This window comes from Pan paniscus, chromosome 3 (assembly GCF_029289425.2).
Source record: "Pan paniscus chromosome 3, NHGRI_mPanPan1-v2.0_pri, whole genome shotgun sequence".
Taxonomy (NCBI): domain Eukaryota; kingdom Metazoa; phylum Chordata; class Mammalia; order Primates; family Hominidae; genus Pan; species Pan paniscus.
Genome location: NC_073252.2, coordinates 107849248 through 107865394, shown reverse-complemented (window position 1 = coordinate 107865394; position 16147 = coordinate 107849248). Strand labels below are relative to the sequence as shown.

Genomic DNA, 16147 nt, shown 5'->3' with positions numbered 1-16147 from the left:
TCCTCTGACCATGATACATCACCCCTAGAGAGCTGCATAGCTTGCTCCCTCACCTTCAGGTTCCTAGTCCAAGGGAAGGTTTTCTCCAAAATCTTCTCTGACAACCCTATAAAAACAGCAGTTCTCCCCTCACTCTCCATATTCTGTATCTTTCTTACCCTACATAGCATTTATCACCTTATGTCATCTTATATATTTACTGTTTATTCATTTTTGTCTGTCTTGCCTACTAGAATGTAAACTCTATGACTTTGTCCTGCTCACTCTTGTATCTTCAGGACTTAGAACAGTGACTGGCCATAGTAGGCTCTCAATAAATATTGTATGAATATAGGCCCAAGTGATAATCCATGTTTAAATATTAGTAAAGTTTTTTTCTTACTACTTTCTAAATAAAACATATAAATCAATAAAATTTCTGATATTTTTTCCACATTCCACTGATTCTTTCATATATCCCGAGATGTGAATAAGCCACTTTGGAAATTACTGGGCTACAATAGTGGTTTTCAGTTTTGGGGACACATAAGAATATTTATGGAGCTTGTTTACAGTGCGGAATCCAAGATCTGTCCCAGAGATTCTGATTAAGAAGGTCTATTGTTCGGGTCCAAGAATCTGCATTTGTAGGATGATGCACCTCAGGTGGTTTTGGTGCAACTAGTCTGGGGCCACAGTCAGGAATACCTGATCCATGTGTTTGATAGTCTCCTATTTCAGCTCTTAACAGCCAACCCAGTAAAAATGAGAAAAAACTTATTTAACATACCTCCCACCCACAGAATGATTTAAGTCCCATACTCCCTACACCAGTAGTTCTCGAGGGTTTGAATTATAAAGAGTGTATCATCCATATAGGCTAGGTTGTGCACCAGTAAGAACCAATCCCCAACTCTCAGTGGCTAAAACACAACAGTTTATGTTTGTTTGTTTGTTTGTTTTTGAGACGGAGTCTTACTCTGTCGCCAGGCTGGAGTGCAGTGGCGCGATCTCAGCTCACTGCAACCTCTGCCTCCCAGGTTCAAGCGATTCTCCTGCCTCAGCCTCCCGAGTAGCTGGGATTACATGCGCACGCCACCATGCCCCGCTAATTTTTGTATTTTTAGTAAAGACCATGTTGGCCAGGATGGTCTCTATCTCCTGATTTTGTGATCCACCTGCCTCAGCCTCCCAAAGTGCTGGGATTACAGGCGTAAGCCACCGCACCTGGCAAAAGTTTATGTTTTGTTCATGCAAAGCCTACTGTGGGTCTGGGTGACTCTGTAGGGAACCCATGTTACATGTGTTGGCCCTGCATTCTAGGCTACTTTGATTCTATGGTATCTCTACAATTTGTGTTCCCATGATCACATGACACAGGAAGAGAAAGTTGGGTTGTTTAGCACTGGCAATTAAATGCTTCTCTCTGAACCCAACAAATTATTTCATCTTACATTTCATTGGCCAAAGGAAATCACCATGCCCAACCTCAAGGGGAAAATGCAATCTTTCTATTTTCCCAGAAGTAGAGGAAAATACGATTTTAGTAAGCAGTATTAATGTTTACCACAAAACTAAACATTAAAAGACTCTCAGGTTAGGCAGGGTGGCACACATCTGTAATCCCAGCATGTTGGGAGGCTGAGATGGGAGGATTGTTTAAGGCCAAGAGTTTAAGACCAGCCTGGGCAACATAGTGAGGCCCCATCTCTACAAAAATATTTTTGAGATAAAAATTAACTGGGCATGGTAGCATGTGTCTGTCCTAGCTACTCAGGAGACTGAGGCAGGATGATCACTTGAGCCTATGAGTTTAGGATTACAGTGAGCTGTGATCATACCACTGCACTCCAGCTTAGGCAACACAGTGAGACTCTGTCTCAAGAAAAAAAAAAAAAGATCAAATTCACCACTCCATCTTATACCACCAAAAACACACATAATAGTAGTTGTTATTTTAATCTGTTATTGTGGGAGACACAGAAATGACAGTAACTATAGTTTCAATGGTGATTTAAATAATTTTTCTTATTAACCATAATAGCATTTACATATATTCAAAACACAGGTGTACATAGACATATGAGGCATACTCACATCGTTTATATTTTGTCTTCAGGCAAAGCCTGGTGTACACCTGCATTTACAAACCTCTTTAATAACGTCCTCAAAGATCATCAGCTCATATTTTGGCAACCACTGTTCTAGACATTGAGATACATGTGACTTACCAATTCTTTTAAATTAAAGCTACTGTCATCACGTTTTAGACAGTGTATAAATAAACCATATTCTTACTATGCCCAGCTATTTTTCAACAGTGATTTTCTATCTCTCCATTGATTAATGTTGCCTTTGTTAACAGCCACTGTGTTCGTGTTATCCTTTACCATCCATCTGAAATTTAAAATGGTAATGTTATCATAAAGTTGCTTCCAATTTACAATAGGAAATTATAAGTATAGCAAACTGCTTAATTTCTAAGGTGAACTTCACCGTGCTCTGATTGCTTCTCCTATCCCCTCCTCAACCTTGTTTCAACAGTTTCCCCCTCTCTCTCCCTCTTGAAAATGCAATCTCTCCTATTTTGTTAAATTCCTCCCCTTAGCCTATAACCATGATGAAATCCCTTTTATCCTAACGAAAACAAAAATCTCTCTTTACTCCGTGGCCCTTTATGCTACTATCCCATCAAATGTTCTCCTGCTTCAGAGCCTAGCACTTAATCTTCTACTTTTTTTTTTTTTTTTTTTTTTTTTGGTGATGGAGTCTTGCTGTGTTGCCCAGGCTGGAGTGCACTGGTGCGATCTCAGCTCACTGCAACCTCCACCTCCTTGGTTCAAGCAATTCCCCTGCCTCAGCCTCCTGAGTAGCTGGGATTACAGGCACACACCACTACGCCCGGCTAATTTTTTTTTTTTTTTTTTGTATTTTTAGTAGAGATGGGGTTTCATCATGTTGGCCAGAATGGTCTCAAACTGCTGACCTCAGGCAATCTGCCTGCCTCAGCATCCCAAAGTGCTGGGATTATAGGCATGAGCCACTGTGCACAGCCTGCCTAGCTAATTTTTTTTTTTTTTTTGATTTTTAGTAGAGATGGGGTTTCATCATGTTGACCAGAATGGTCTCGAACTGCTGACCTCAGGCAGTCTGCCTGCCTCAGCATCCCAAAGTGCTGGGATTATAGGCATGAGCCACCATGCACAGCCTGCCTGGCTAATTTTTTTTATTTATTTTTTATGTTTTTGGATTTTGAGTAGAGTTGGGGTTTCACCATGCTGGCCTGGCTGGTCTCGAACTCCTGACCTCATGATCCGCTGGCCTCAGCCTCCCAAAGTGCTGGGATTACAGGAATGAGACCACTGCGCCTGGCCCTAATCTTCTACTTCCCTACTGAAAGCATAAGGACATCAGATCTTACTTAAAATGAAAAACACTCCTATCACCCGTCTCCCACCCCTAACTCTCTCTCCAGGGGCAAGCACTTTCAAATCTTTGCTGTTTCTTCTGCTGTTTACAACAGATTCCTCAGTAACATGTTCATACAACCATCTCTTTCAACCAGTTCCCTGTTTGTTAGCCACTCCTTCTTCAGAGGTACTAGGTCCCCCAGTTCCTAAGCTTTTCTGGGGTTCTGTGGGGCTTAGCTTTCAGTTCTCCTTGATCTGCTAAATCCATTAGCACTAGCCCATCTGTTTTCCAGCTTCCAATGTTTTGATATCTTATATCCTGCAGTCCTCTCCCCACTCTCTTTGACCTTGTGATTTATGATCTTTAAAAAAATTACTGTATTCTCAATTTAACAGAGCTTGGAGAGGAGACAGAGACTTTCTTTTTTTTTTTTTTTTTTTTTTTTTTTTGGTCTGTGTTCATATTTTCATGTCTTAATGGCAAAACCAGTAAAGTGGTTTCTTTTTTTTTTTCTTTTTTTTTTTTAGAGATGGAGTCTCGCTCTGTCATCCAGGTTGGAGTGCAATGGTGCGGTCTCCGCTCACTGCAAACTCCACCTCCCGGGTTCAAGTGATTCTCCTACCTCAGCCTCCTGAGGAGCTGGGATTACAGGTGCCATCATGCCTGGCTAATTTTTGTATTTTTAGTAGAGACGGGGTTTTGCCATGTTAGCCAAGTTGGTCTCAAACTCCCGACCTCAACTGATCCGCCCGCCTCAGCCTCCCAAAGTGCTGGGATTACAGGCGTGAGCCACTGTGCCTAGTCAAAACCAGTCAAGCTTCTACTTCTACTTCCTCACCTCCTATTCCAGCCTCAACTCACCAATGTGTGGTTTCCCATTTCCTTAAAGTTTCAGTTTAATGACATGCCACTTAGCATAAGTGACTCCATTTTGGTTTGGTCTTTGGGGCTTGGTGCAGGAGTACAGTTTAAAAAAATGGCTTCCCGTAATTTTATGTAACAGAGTGAGGTAGCGTTTTCCCTTCCATCTCCCACCTGCACCCCAGGCAAAGAGGATGGAAGGTGCTGCCGCTTCTCTTCATTGTGAAAGGGCTTCCCACAGGTTTCCTTGGAGTGCTTGACATGTGTTCCCTGAAGTCTGAGGAGAAAAAAGAACTAGTACTTGACCCGTACGTGAAAGGGATAAGGACCCAAGGCTGGAGGTGCCTGGTGGCAGAGATAAAAGAGGTGGCTGTGTTGGAGCAAGCCCTGTTTCAATGGTAGGCAGCAGGGCAGGCAACAGACAGGTGTGGGCCCTCAGGAGGGAAATAGGACTCCTGCCCAAGAGGCTCCCTGCCAAAGGTAAGCAACCTCAGCAGAAACGGGCTAGTACTGTTGGATACTGGAGCTGAGAAGACATGGACCATAAGCAGCCAGCTGGAGGAGAGGTACTGCCAGCAGGAGGAGAGGTACTGCCAGCATTGAGTGAATTGACATCAAATGTCCCCAGTAGTGCAATCTCTAGAGAACCTCATAGTACTCCGCATGAGAGAGTTGGCTCTAACCCCCACCTTGCCAAGGCTAGTTCTCAGCTGTAAGAATCAGGTGAGACCTGGCTGCTGTCCCTCTCTTCCTCTCCTGAGAGGTGGAAAGCATGACCTGAAAGCTGTGGAATGGAGGAGAGCTCAGAAAGGACCCATCACACACCCTGGAAGCAAGTCTGAGCTGAGAGGAAGGAGAGGCTTTCATCTGACATGAAGGTCAGAGCTTCAGTGGTTCCACAGCACTAGACATTGTCATTGCTATTTAGTGACTATTCCTGGAACTAAACATCCTTTAATTTTTTGTTTTTGTTTAAATCTAAGAGTGACTGAGAAAGTTATGACATTTGCCAAAGTTTCTATCCAAAGATCAAGGAGGAATGAGATTTCAGAAATGATTTAAAGGAATAAAGGTAGAAAAAAATCAAGTTGCTTGGATTTCTCATCCAATGAGAGCATCATTGTTTCAATATAAAGGTGATACGTAAAACCTGCTGTCAGGACACTTGCAAGCTGGTCAGTGGAAGATACAGGAGAGAAATTATTACAAAAATTTCAACTCTAATAAGTGCCAAAAAGAGATACGTGGAACCATGAAAATTGTGTAACTGGCATATTTCATTCTAGATCACTGTGTCAAAAGCCAGTTTCCAGAATGACCAATTTGTCATTTGTGTGTGTGTGTGTGTGTAAAACTATTTGTACAGTTTATTGAAAAGCAAATTATGGAGAATGACTTTGACAATCCTTACAAGGTTTTGCATGGTTTTAATTAGCTTATTTGCCTTCTTAACGGCATTTAAAGACTATGATTTTTGTCTGCCCCAGCTTGATGCTTCTCAGCTGCAGGGCACTGAGGAAGGAGCGGGGCTCACTGCGGGCAGCAGGGGAGACTAGAGGACAGGAGGCGCATCCTCAGGAGGAAGCTCTGGGGGACAGGGAGACAGCATTGGCTTTTCTTCGCAGATTGACTTTTGGCCCAATTGGCCTGTTCCCAGCCCTCATATTATTTCTACTGGAGTCCTGCAGGGTAATAATAGCTCTCATTAATTTTATGCCTAGTACCTGTCAACCATTACAAACATAGTATTTCTAATCTTGCAAAATAGGAGATATTATCTCATTTTACGATGAGGAAATTCACGTTTCAGGAGGGTCACTTGCCCTGCGTCATGTAACAGTAAGTGCCAAAACTGGGTCTAGAAGCCAGGTTTGTCTGATTCTTTTTTTTTTTTTTTTTTTTTTTTTTAGGATTTCTTCATGCTCAAGATGGCAGTCATACCACTCTTTTTTTTTTTTTTTTTTGTACTTTAAGTTTTAGGTGCACGTGCACAATGTGCAGGTTAGTTACATATGCATACATGTGCCATGTTGGTGTGCTGCACCCAGTAACTCGTCATTTAACATTAGGTATATCTCCAAATGCTATCCTTCCCCCCTCCCCCCATGCCACAACAGGCCCCAGTGTGTGATGTTCCCCTTCCTGTGTCCATGTGTTCTCATTGTTCAATTCCCACCTATGAGTGAGACGATGTGGTGTTTGGTTTTTTGTCCTTGCAATAGTTTGCTGAGAATGATGGTTTCCAGCTTCATCCATGTCCCTACAAAGGACATGAACTCATCATTTTTTATGGCTGCATAGTATTCCATGGTGTATATGTGCCACATTTTCTTAATCCGGTCTATCATTGATGGACATTTGGGTTGGTTCCAAGTCTTTGCTATTGTGAATAGTGCCGCAATAAACATACGTGTGCATGTGTCTTTATAGCAGCATGATTTATAATCCTTTGGGTATATGCCCAGTAATGGGATGGCTGGGTCAAATGGTATTTCTAGTTCTAGATCCCTGAGGAATCGCCACACTGACTTCCACAATGGTTGAACTAGTTTACAGTCCCACCAACAGTGTAAAAGCGTTCCTATTTCTCCACATCCTCTCCAGCACCTGTTATTTCCTGACTTTTTAATGATTGCCATTCTAACTGGTGTGAGATGGTATCTCATTGTGGTTTTGATTTGCATTTCTCTGATGGCCAGTGATGATGAGCATTTTTTCATGTGTCTTTTGGCTGCATAAATGTCTTCTTTTGAGAAATGTTTGTTCATATCCTTTGCCCACTTTTTGATGGGGTTGTTTGTTTTTTTCTTGTAAATTTGTTTGAGTTCATTGTAGATTCTGGATATTAGCCCTTTGTCAGATGAGTAGATTGCAAAAATTTTCTCCCATTCTGTAGGTTGCCTATTCACTCTGATGGTGGTTTCTTTTGCTGTGCAGAAGCTCTTTAGTTTAATTAGATCCCATTTGTCAATTTTGGCTTTTGTTGCCATTGCTTTTGGTGTTTTAGACATGAAGTCCTTGCCCATGCCTATGTCCTGAATGGTAATGCCTAGGTTTTCTTCTAGGGTTTTTATGGTTTTAGGTCTAACATGTAAGTCTTTAATCCATCTTGAATTAATTTCTGTATAAGGTGTAAGGAAGGGATCTAGTTTCAGCTTTCTCCATATGGCTAGCCAGTTTTCCCAGCACCATTTATTAAATAGGGAATCCTTTCCCCATTTCTTGTTTTTGTCAAGTTTGTCAAAGATCAGATGGTTGTAGATATGCGGCATTATTTCTGATTCTTGAAGCCACCAGACCACACCATTCTCATCTGTACTGTGGGCTGTATCTGTTTTGCTCTTTTCCTTCACTTACTCATCTTCAAACAGGAGTCTTTAATTTGTTGCTAAGTTAATGTTTATTTTGCATTTACAGGTCACTTATACATCTCAAGAGGATCTGGTGGAGAAAAAGTGCTTAGCAAAAAAATATACTCACCTCTCCTGCGATAAAGTCTTCTGCCAGCCATGGCAGAGATGCATTGAGGGCACCTGTATTTGTAAACTACCGTATCAGTGCCCAAAGAATGGCACTGCAGTGTGTGCAACTAACAGGAGAAGCTTCCCAACATACTGTCAACAAAAGAGTTTGGAATGTCTTCGTCCAGGGACAAAGTTTTTAAATAACGGAACATGCACAGCCGAAGGTAGCAAGAGACTAGTTTTCAAGTCATTCTATGATATAAGAGGGTATTTGTATGCCATACTTTCTATCAGAAAATAATTCTCTTGTGTATGTTATGATGACAACTCAAAATTTTTTTCTAGACTCTCAATAATAATTGGAGTAATCACTAAAGAAATCAGGGGTTGCCAGAATCCAGCCAGCCTTTGAGTGCAGAGTGTGGGATGCTGAGTCCAGACCTTCCTTCAGTGCCGGTGCCACTCCCTGCTGCCCAGCCCTTTAGAATTGTCCCCACCCTCACTTCTACTTGGTTAAAGGGATTATTCCCAGGGCCATCGAGTTGGTTCAGAACCCAGTGAAAAGTCTTCCAGTAAGGTTGGTACTCACATGTAGGCTAGTCAGGCCTCAGGTCCTCCTGTGGCCCCAGTAATTTCTGTTTTTGTTTGTTTTGTTTTTTTGAGATGGAGTCTGGCTCTGTTGCCCAGGCTGGAGTGCAGTGGTGCGATCTTGGCTCACTCCAACCTCTGCCTCCCGGGTTCATGCCATTCTCCTGCCGCAGCCTCCTGAGTAGCTGGGATTACAGTTGCCTGCCACCATGCCCAGCTAATTTTTTGTGTTTTTAGTAGAGATGGAGTTTCACCGTGTTAGCCAGGATGGTCTCGATCTCCTGACCTTGTGATCCGCCCGCCTCGGCCTCCCAAAGTGCTGGGATTACAGGCATGAGCCACCGTGCGTGGCCTACCCCAATAATTTCTTTCAACAGCCATCCCCCCCAACCCTCTCCCCCAGCCCTGACCCCATTGTTCCTAAATATCCAAGGGCCACTTGAGCCACTGCTGACCTGGGACATACTCCAACCTAGCAAACCCAGACGTCAGACCCAGAGATCTTGTCTACAGTCCCTTCCAGGTGCTTCATGTGCTGAGGAGGCTGGGGCCCTAGCATTCAGACTAGTGGGCAGTTATGATTAGGGATTTCACTGTCAGTCCAATTGAGTTTCAAGTCCCTCCAAACCCCACCTTGGTTGTTGACAAGCTGGACCTCACTGGACCCCAGTTCCCTCGTCTGTAAAATGTGAAGTTTCTAAGTTGTACAATTCTTGTGAAAATTAAATAAAACAATGTATGCAGGGCTCTTCACACAGTGCTTGGCATGCAGAAAGTGCTTGTTACATTTTATGTCTGACAGCAAAGCTTAGGTTCATTGTCTTCTAATAGCAAGTTATTACAGACACTTCATTACCTAAGGAACACTTAAAACATTCTTTTTAAAGGCACCATGACATATACCAGCTCACAGCAGCCTGTATGTTTTTGAGATGCTGAGTTAAGATGTTGAGATACTGTGGAAAAGGAGGGGAAAAGCTCCCTGTTTGAGCTCATCTATAATCCCTGTTGGAAAGGCAGAAGGCAATAGTGGAGGTTATTTCATCAGTGTCAGACTTGTCTTCTCTTGAGGCATTAAATGCCTTAAATACATGAGAATACATAAACCCTTTCTACATTTTACATTTTTACGGTTGGGCTTACTTTTGAGAGCGTGGACTTTGGAGTGAGATCAACTGAGCAAGTTCCAAATCCTGGCTTCATCACTTGGGCCAGGAACTTAACCTCCCCTAGAATTAGGTTCCTCGTGTAAAAATGGGAATAAACAGGCTTTATCCTCATAGGGTTGATGTGAGGATTTAATGATCCTCTATACAGCTGAATAGCACTGCCACTGACACATAATAAACACTCATAAAATGATTGCTTACTATTACTTGTTAAAATCGTCATGATGTTCAAAGCTCACTTGACATTAAGTACATTATTATTTTTAAAGACTTTTAATTAAGAGAAAAAAGTGAATGGCTACATATTGCACATTATTTTGTTTTTTTATTTTAGGAAAGTTTAGTGTTTCCTTGAAGCATGGAATTACAGATTCAGAGGGAATAGTTGAAGTAAAACTTGTGGACCAAGATAAGACAATGTTCATATGCAAAAGCAGCTGGAGCATGAGGGAAGCCAACGTGGCCTGCCTTGACCTTGGGTTTCAACAGTGAGCGCTTGTATCAGTGGATTTTCTCATGGTTGATTTAATTGTTGTTTGCTTTTTGATTGCCTAACCTTTCTGTGTATTAATTTCCACATGTGTAACCTAAGAAAATTAACTACATGCATCATAGCATTGTTATGAGGATGATATGCATTCATGTTTACCCAACACTTGGAACCCTGCTGACAACAAAGCATGGATAATAAGTCTGTTGAAGTATCTGGATGTGAATCCTTTAGTGATTCTGAGAGTCAAAACACATTCATTTCTGTCTGTCTCCTACTCATCTACAATTATGTACACTTTTTCACACTTAGTATAGTTTATATACTGTGTGTGAGTATAGTTTATAGTTATATAATATAGTTTATACTATAAACTATACAGTGAGTATAAACTATACAGTTATAGTATAAACTATATAGTTAGGATAAATTATAGTTTATAGTTTTATAGTATAGTTTACTATAATTATAGTATATAAGTATATATACTAAGAGTATAGTGTATAAACTATAATTTATATATAGTTTATATACTATAATTATAGTATATATACTTATATATAAGTGATATTTTATTTATTGTTTGGTTCAAAATATCTTCTAACTTTCAATATAATTTCTTCTTTGCCCCATATGTAATTTAGAAGTTTTCTTTATTATAATATTAGTTTTAGTTAATATGTTAGTTTGCTTTTGGTTAACTTTGTGTTATTGATTTTCGTGGTTAGAGAATATCCCTGTATGATAACAATTTTTTCAAATATTTGTTGAGACTTGCTTTGTGGCTGAGTATTTTTCAAATGCTCCACGTGCAGGGTTCTAGATAATAGACATGTTACTCATTATTAATAGAATTAGCTGCTCTGTTTAGATCTTTCTCTATTTCTTTACTTTCAGTCTTCCTATATCTTTAGATTTTAAGCATGTTCCTTATAAACAGCACATATCTAGATTGGTTTTAATTCAATATTACAATCACTGTTAACTAAAGAATTTAGTCCATTTACATTATTATACTTACTTACATTGTTGAATTTATTTTTCCTCTTGTTTTTAGGCTTATTATTTACCCTGCTTTTTGTGTGCTTTTGTCCTTTTTCCTTTTATAATTTCTACTAAATTAAAGATTTTTAAAAATCTTTCCTCTTTTCCACCTCTAGTTGGTTTGAAAATTATGCATTATATTTCTACTTCTTTAGTTACCTTTGAACTTATACCATAAATCATTGATTTAGGAAGTCCTCACCTTCTTCAGTAATAATAGAAAAAAATGTAATTAACCCATCAAGTTTCTAATATTTAGTTCCACCTTATTTTTCTATATCCCAGAAGTTAATCACTATGATGATATAATAAGCCATTATCACTACTGTTAAGGCAATGCTTACTCAGATTTACTTCATGTTTACCAACTTCTTGGTTTGTTCTTTCTTGTATCTCACCCCTTCTTTCTGAATTCAATTTTCTTCTTCTTAAACCACATCTGCTAGTAGTTCATTAGTGAGAGTCTCTTATATTGTTAAATTAAGCCATAGGCTATTTCTGAGTTTCATCAGTTTGTTACCTACAACTTATGGTTCAACCTACTGGTAGATTCTCTCAGTATTTGATTTCTCAGTATTTTGCTCTTATATTTTGCATAAGCTCATGAACAGACATCTCTAATTTTAACCAGTGCAGATTTCCCTTACTTCCTTAAGAACTCATTGAGGAAAAAGATGGCATTTTATATAGTATTTTTAGATATTTTTAGGTTGGTACGTTTTTCAGATTATTAACCTATAAGATTGCCTCAAATGGCTCTTGTTTGTTCTCATGGCATAGCCTCATGATCTGAAATAATTACAAATCTTGGCTTCACCTTGTTTTCTTTTTGCTTTTTATCCTAGTTAGTCTAATATTTATATTGTCATTACTGTTCTATTTTTGTTTCCATTTACCTGATGCATCTTTGCTCAATTTTTTATTTTTAACCTATTTTCCCCATTTACTTCTAGAGAGAAGCAAGGAATAATTGAATGTCCTAGAAGAATAGTTCACTGTAAATCATCATCTCTAGGATAATACGTCACTGAGGAAGTCTCTTCTCACAAATTCTGAACAAATTGAGAAGTCCAAGCAATGGCACACAGATGCCAAAATATCACCTTAATACTGTCAAGGCTGAAGTGAAGATGTAGCTTACTGTAAAAGCAAAATTGACCTACAGGAATTAAACTAACCTAACCTTCCAAGTCTTAGGCAATAATTGAACCAACCAGCTAAAGTTTACAGCATGGGGCAGGCAGAGAGATTCCCAAAAGGAAAAGATGGAAAATTTTTTTTTTTTTTTTTTTTTTTTTAGACAGAGTCTCACTCTGTTGCCCAGGCTGGAGTGCACTGGCACGATCTCAGCTCATGGCAACCTCCACCTCCTGGGTTCAAGTGATTCTCCTGCCTCAGCCTCCCGAATAGCTGAGACTACAGGTGTGGGCCACCATACCCAGCTAATTTTTGTATTTTTGGTAGAGATAGGATTTTCACCATGTTGGCCAGGCTGGTCTCGAACTCTTGACCTCAGGTAATCCACCCTCCTTGGCCTCCCAAAGTGCTGGGATTACAGGCGTGAGCCACCACCGCCAGCCAAGTTTTAGTTAATCTTTACAAAACCCAGTGAGGTAGTTATATTCCCTTTTATAGATGAAGATACTGAGGCTCAGAGTTTCGGTATCTTGCCCAAGCTGTAACTCCTATATAGAGGATGAGAGGACATTACTCTAGTTTCTTACCTGCTACAGTAGGGTTATAAATGCAAAGTACTAATTATTCTACCATAATGTTTCCTTTATTCTATTTGCAGAGGTGCTGATACTCAAAGAAGGTTTAAGTTGTCTGATCTCTCTATAAATTCCACTGAATGTCTACATGTGCATTGCCGAGGATTAGAGACCAGTTTGGCTGAATGTACTTTTACTAAGAGAAGAACTATGGGTTACCAGGATTTAGCTGATGTGGTTTGTTATACACAGAAAGCAGGTTGGTGGAGTATTTGCCTGTTATTTTCCCTTCCTTGAAGGTTGGTTATTTTACACCAAGCCTATAGTAAACAAATGATTGATGCCTCGTTGCCAGTCACAGAGGCAATAATATAGATTCTGTCAAGTTTTGGGCTTTAGAGTCTAAATTGGTACCTTTCCCCTATTGTACCATTTTGCCATTCAAACATTGCCTCTCTACAGGTTCACATATGGGAAGCAAAGTTGCCTGACTCCCCTTGCTTCATTTGAACATCTGGATTAAAGTTACTGTAGCAAACACAAGTCAATCAAACATAAGAAGAAAGCTCAGCATCTCCTTTAAGAGGGCCAGCATATATGAATTTATTTAAAACCTTTAAGTGACCACATTGGTGCCTCAGTTTTCAGGCGTTCATTGAGACTTTTCTCCTCCTTCCTGACACTGGAATATTTTAGTCATACATGTAGTTTTAAAGACCAAACCTATACCCATTCCTTTTCAGTGCTAAAAAAAAGTACCACCAAAATGTAAACAAATGGCACTAACCAAGCAAGTCTTGGGAGTAGGGGTGAGGATGAGTATAGCAGCATGAAAGAAATGGGTGGAAACCAGTGTTTGTCAATGTCAGCACGTACTCTTGATTCCTCCCCATCTCAGCAAATATAGACTTTCACAACAAATACTGACTTTCAGAGATAATAGAAGAGCCTCCATAAGCCAGGTTTGATCTTTATTTTCTGTATGAGTCATATGTACTATGTTGATAATACCAATACATTTTATACATTTTTTTGAAGTTTAACTTTCTCTTAATGACTCCATTATCCCAAAAATCTGATAAGGATGTCATGCCACCACTCCATAAATAAATTTCACAAAGATAATTCCTGCTTTACAGATTCTCCAATGAATGACTTCTTTCAGTGTGTGAATGGGAAATACATTTCTCAGATGAAAGCCTGTGATGGTATCAATGATTGTGGAGACCAAAGTGATGAACTGTGTTGTAAAGGTAAACATAAATCTAGCCTCTAAATCCTCTAAATTCATTTTTCTGACTAAAAGAGGAAAAACAACTTTACTATTGAATTTTAGATTGTACCTCGTTCAATTTTAAGGAATTAAAAAAACCTCTCCTGCTTATGTTTGCACAGCATGCCAAGGCAAAAGCTTCCATTGTAAATCGGGTGTTTGCATTCCAAGCCAGTATCAATGCAATGGTGAGGTGGACTGCATTACAGGGGAAGATGAAGTTGGCTGTGAAGGTAATTTAAAGACTTGGGGTGACTTTTTTTCATTATTGAATCCAGGGATTCTGAAACTTTTCTTTAGGTAAAGTATAATCTTAAGGGGACCATAGATGGGTGTAGCAGTAAGAACACTGAGTGGGCATTTGCAGAACTATGGAATGTTCATCTCCTCATATTTTCATCCGCTAAATATCTACTTGTTATTTCAGAACTTTCTATTAAAAGACGTTCTCACTGCACATACAAAAAATAGACCATTAGAACCAATCCTTAAGTACCCATTTTCCACCTGCAAGTTATTGATAGTTTGCCAATCTTGTTTATCTCTCTTCCAGTTTGTTTGTTTGTTTGTATGTTTGTTGGAGTATTTTATTTTATTTATTATTACTTTTTTTATGATGAAGTCTTGCTCTGTTGCCCAGGCTGGAGTGCTGTGGCACAATCTTGGCTCGTTGCAACCTCAACCTCCCGAGTTCAAGTGATTCTCCTGCCTCAGCCTCCCAAGTAGCTGGGATTACAGGCACCTGCCACCATGCCTGGCTAATTTTTGTATTTTAGTAGAGACAGGGTTTCACCATGTTGGCCAGGGTGGTCTCAAACTCCTGACCTCAGATGATCTTGGCCTCCCAAAGTGCTGGGGTTACAGGCGTAAGCCACCGCACCTGGCCTGTTGGAGTATTTTAAAGTAAATTTTAGATATCATATCACATCATTTATATGCATCTCCAATGATAAAAGCAATATATATATATATAAAACCATTCATTCTCTCATTCGTATATCTAAAATCTATGTTAGGTATAATAATTCACTATAATAGTAATTCACTAACGTCATTTAATAACAGCCGTGTTCAAATTTTCTCAACTATCTCAAAAATGTCTTTTTTGAATGAATAGATTCAAATCAGGATCTAAAAGAATCTGAATGTTCTGTTTGGTTATTACGTTTTTAAAGTCTTCTTTATTCATCAAGAGTTATCTTCCCCACCTCCCTACCCCAATTTTTTTCATACTATTATTTATTTTTTTTTTTAAGAGAAACTGAGTCGTTTGCCTATAGTATACTTCTATTCTGGATTTAGAGAGACTTGATTATAACCAAGGTTTTGAGCTTTGAGTCAATGACAAATAAACACTTTTTTTTAAGAGCAAGTTTAATATTTTAGGCAAGAATTCTTTTTATTTTCTTTTTTTGAGACAGAGTCTTGCTTTATTGCCTAGGCTGGAGTGCAGTGGCACAATGTAGGCTCACTGCAACCTCTGCCTCCTGGGGTCAAGGGATTCTCCCACCTCAGCCTCCTGAGTAGCTGGGATTATAGGCATGTGCCATCACGCTTGGCTAATTTTTCTGTTTTTAGAAGAGACAGAGTTTTGCCACATTGGCCAGGCTCGTCTTGAACTCTTGGCCTCAAGTGATCTGCCTGCCTCGGCCTCCCAAAGTGCTGGCATTACAGGCATGAGCCACTGTGCCCGGCCTTAGGTAAGAATTCTTGATGAGTCTTGCATGTATTTCCTGTTACACATAATGTCTTCTTGTCTGGTTGTCCCTCCTCTAGTGATGCTAAGATGATTACTTGATCAGCTTGGTGTGTCCATTTCAAAGTGCCCCACAATCGTTTGCCTAATGGTTTTAGCAGCCTTTTAAATTGTTGCCTATGTCCATTTTGTCAATAGGGCTGTAAAATGGCAATTTCTAATTTTATCATGCCTATTGCACTTATTAACTAGAAATCTATAGAGAGGCAGAATAATGCTTCATTCTTTCCTTTTACTTATCCAAGTTTCAAAGCAATGAATTGGTGCTCTGGATAACCTCCAATGGTGAAAAATATTCCTTATGTACCTATTCTAGACTATGCAGACTGACTCTTTGCTTCCATCAGTGCTTTCTGGAGGAAAAATCTCTTTAAGTTATATTTATTCGTTTACTTGATGA

At 39.6% G+C, this 16147-nt stretch overlaps 1 protein-coding gene across 8 annotated transcripts in view; it reads left to right on the top strand.

The window, feature by feature from the left end:
* Positions 1-16147, top strand: part of CFI (complement factor I) — a 74482-nt gene that overhangs the window by 41024 nt on the left and 17311 nt on the right. For 6 of the 8 annotated variants that reach the window (XM_055111714.1, XM_003830012.5, XM_055111713.2 and 3 more), the window contains 5 exons: positions 7669-7939; positions 9807-9960; positions 12802-12977; positions 13858-13971; positions 14114-14224. In XM_055111714.1, coding sequence (XP_054967689.1) covers positions 9890-9960; positions 12802-12977; positions 13858-13971; positions 14114-14224 — 472 coding nt within the window. In that variant the 5' untranslated portion in view covers positions 7669-7939; positions 9807-9889. Of the gene's footprint in view, positions 1-2346; positions 6253-7668; positions 7940-9806; positions 9961-12801; positions 12978-13857; positions 13972-14113; positions 14225-16147 lie in introns of those variants that run through there. The other 2 variants (XM_063603868.1, XM_063603869.1) reach the window with 2 other exon arrangements.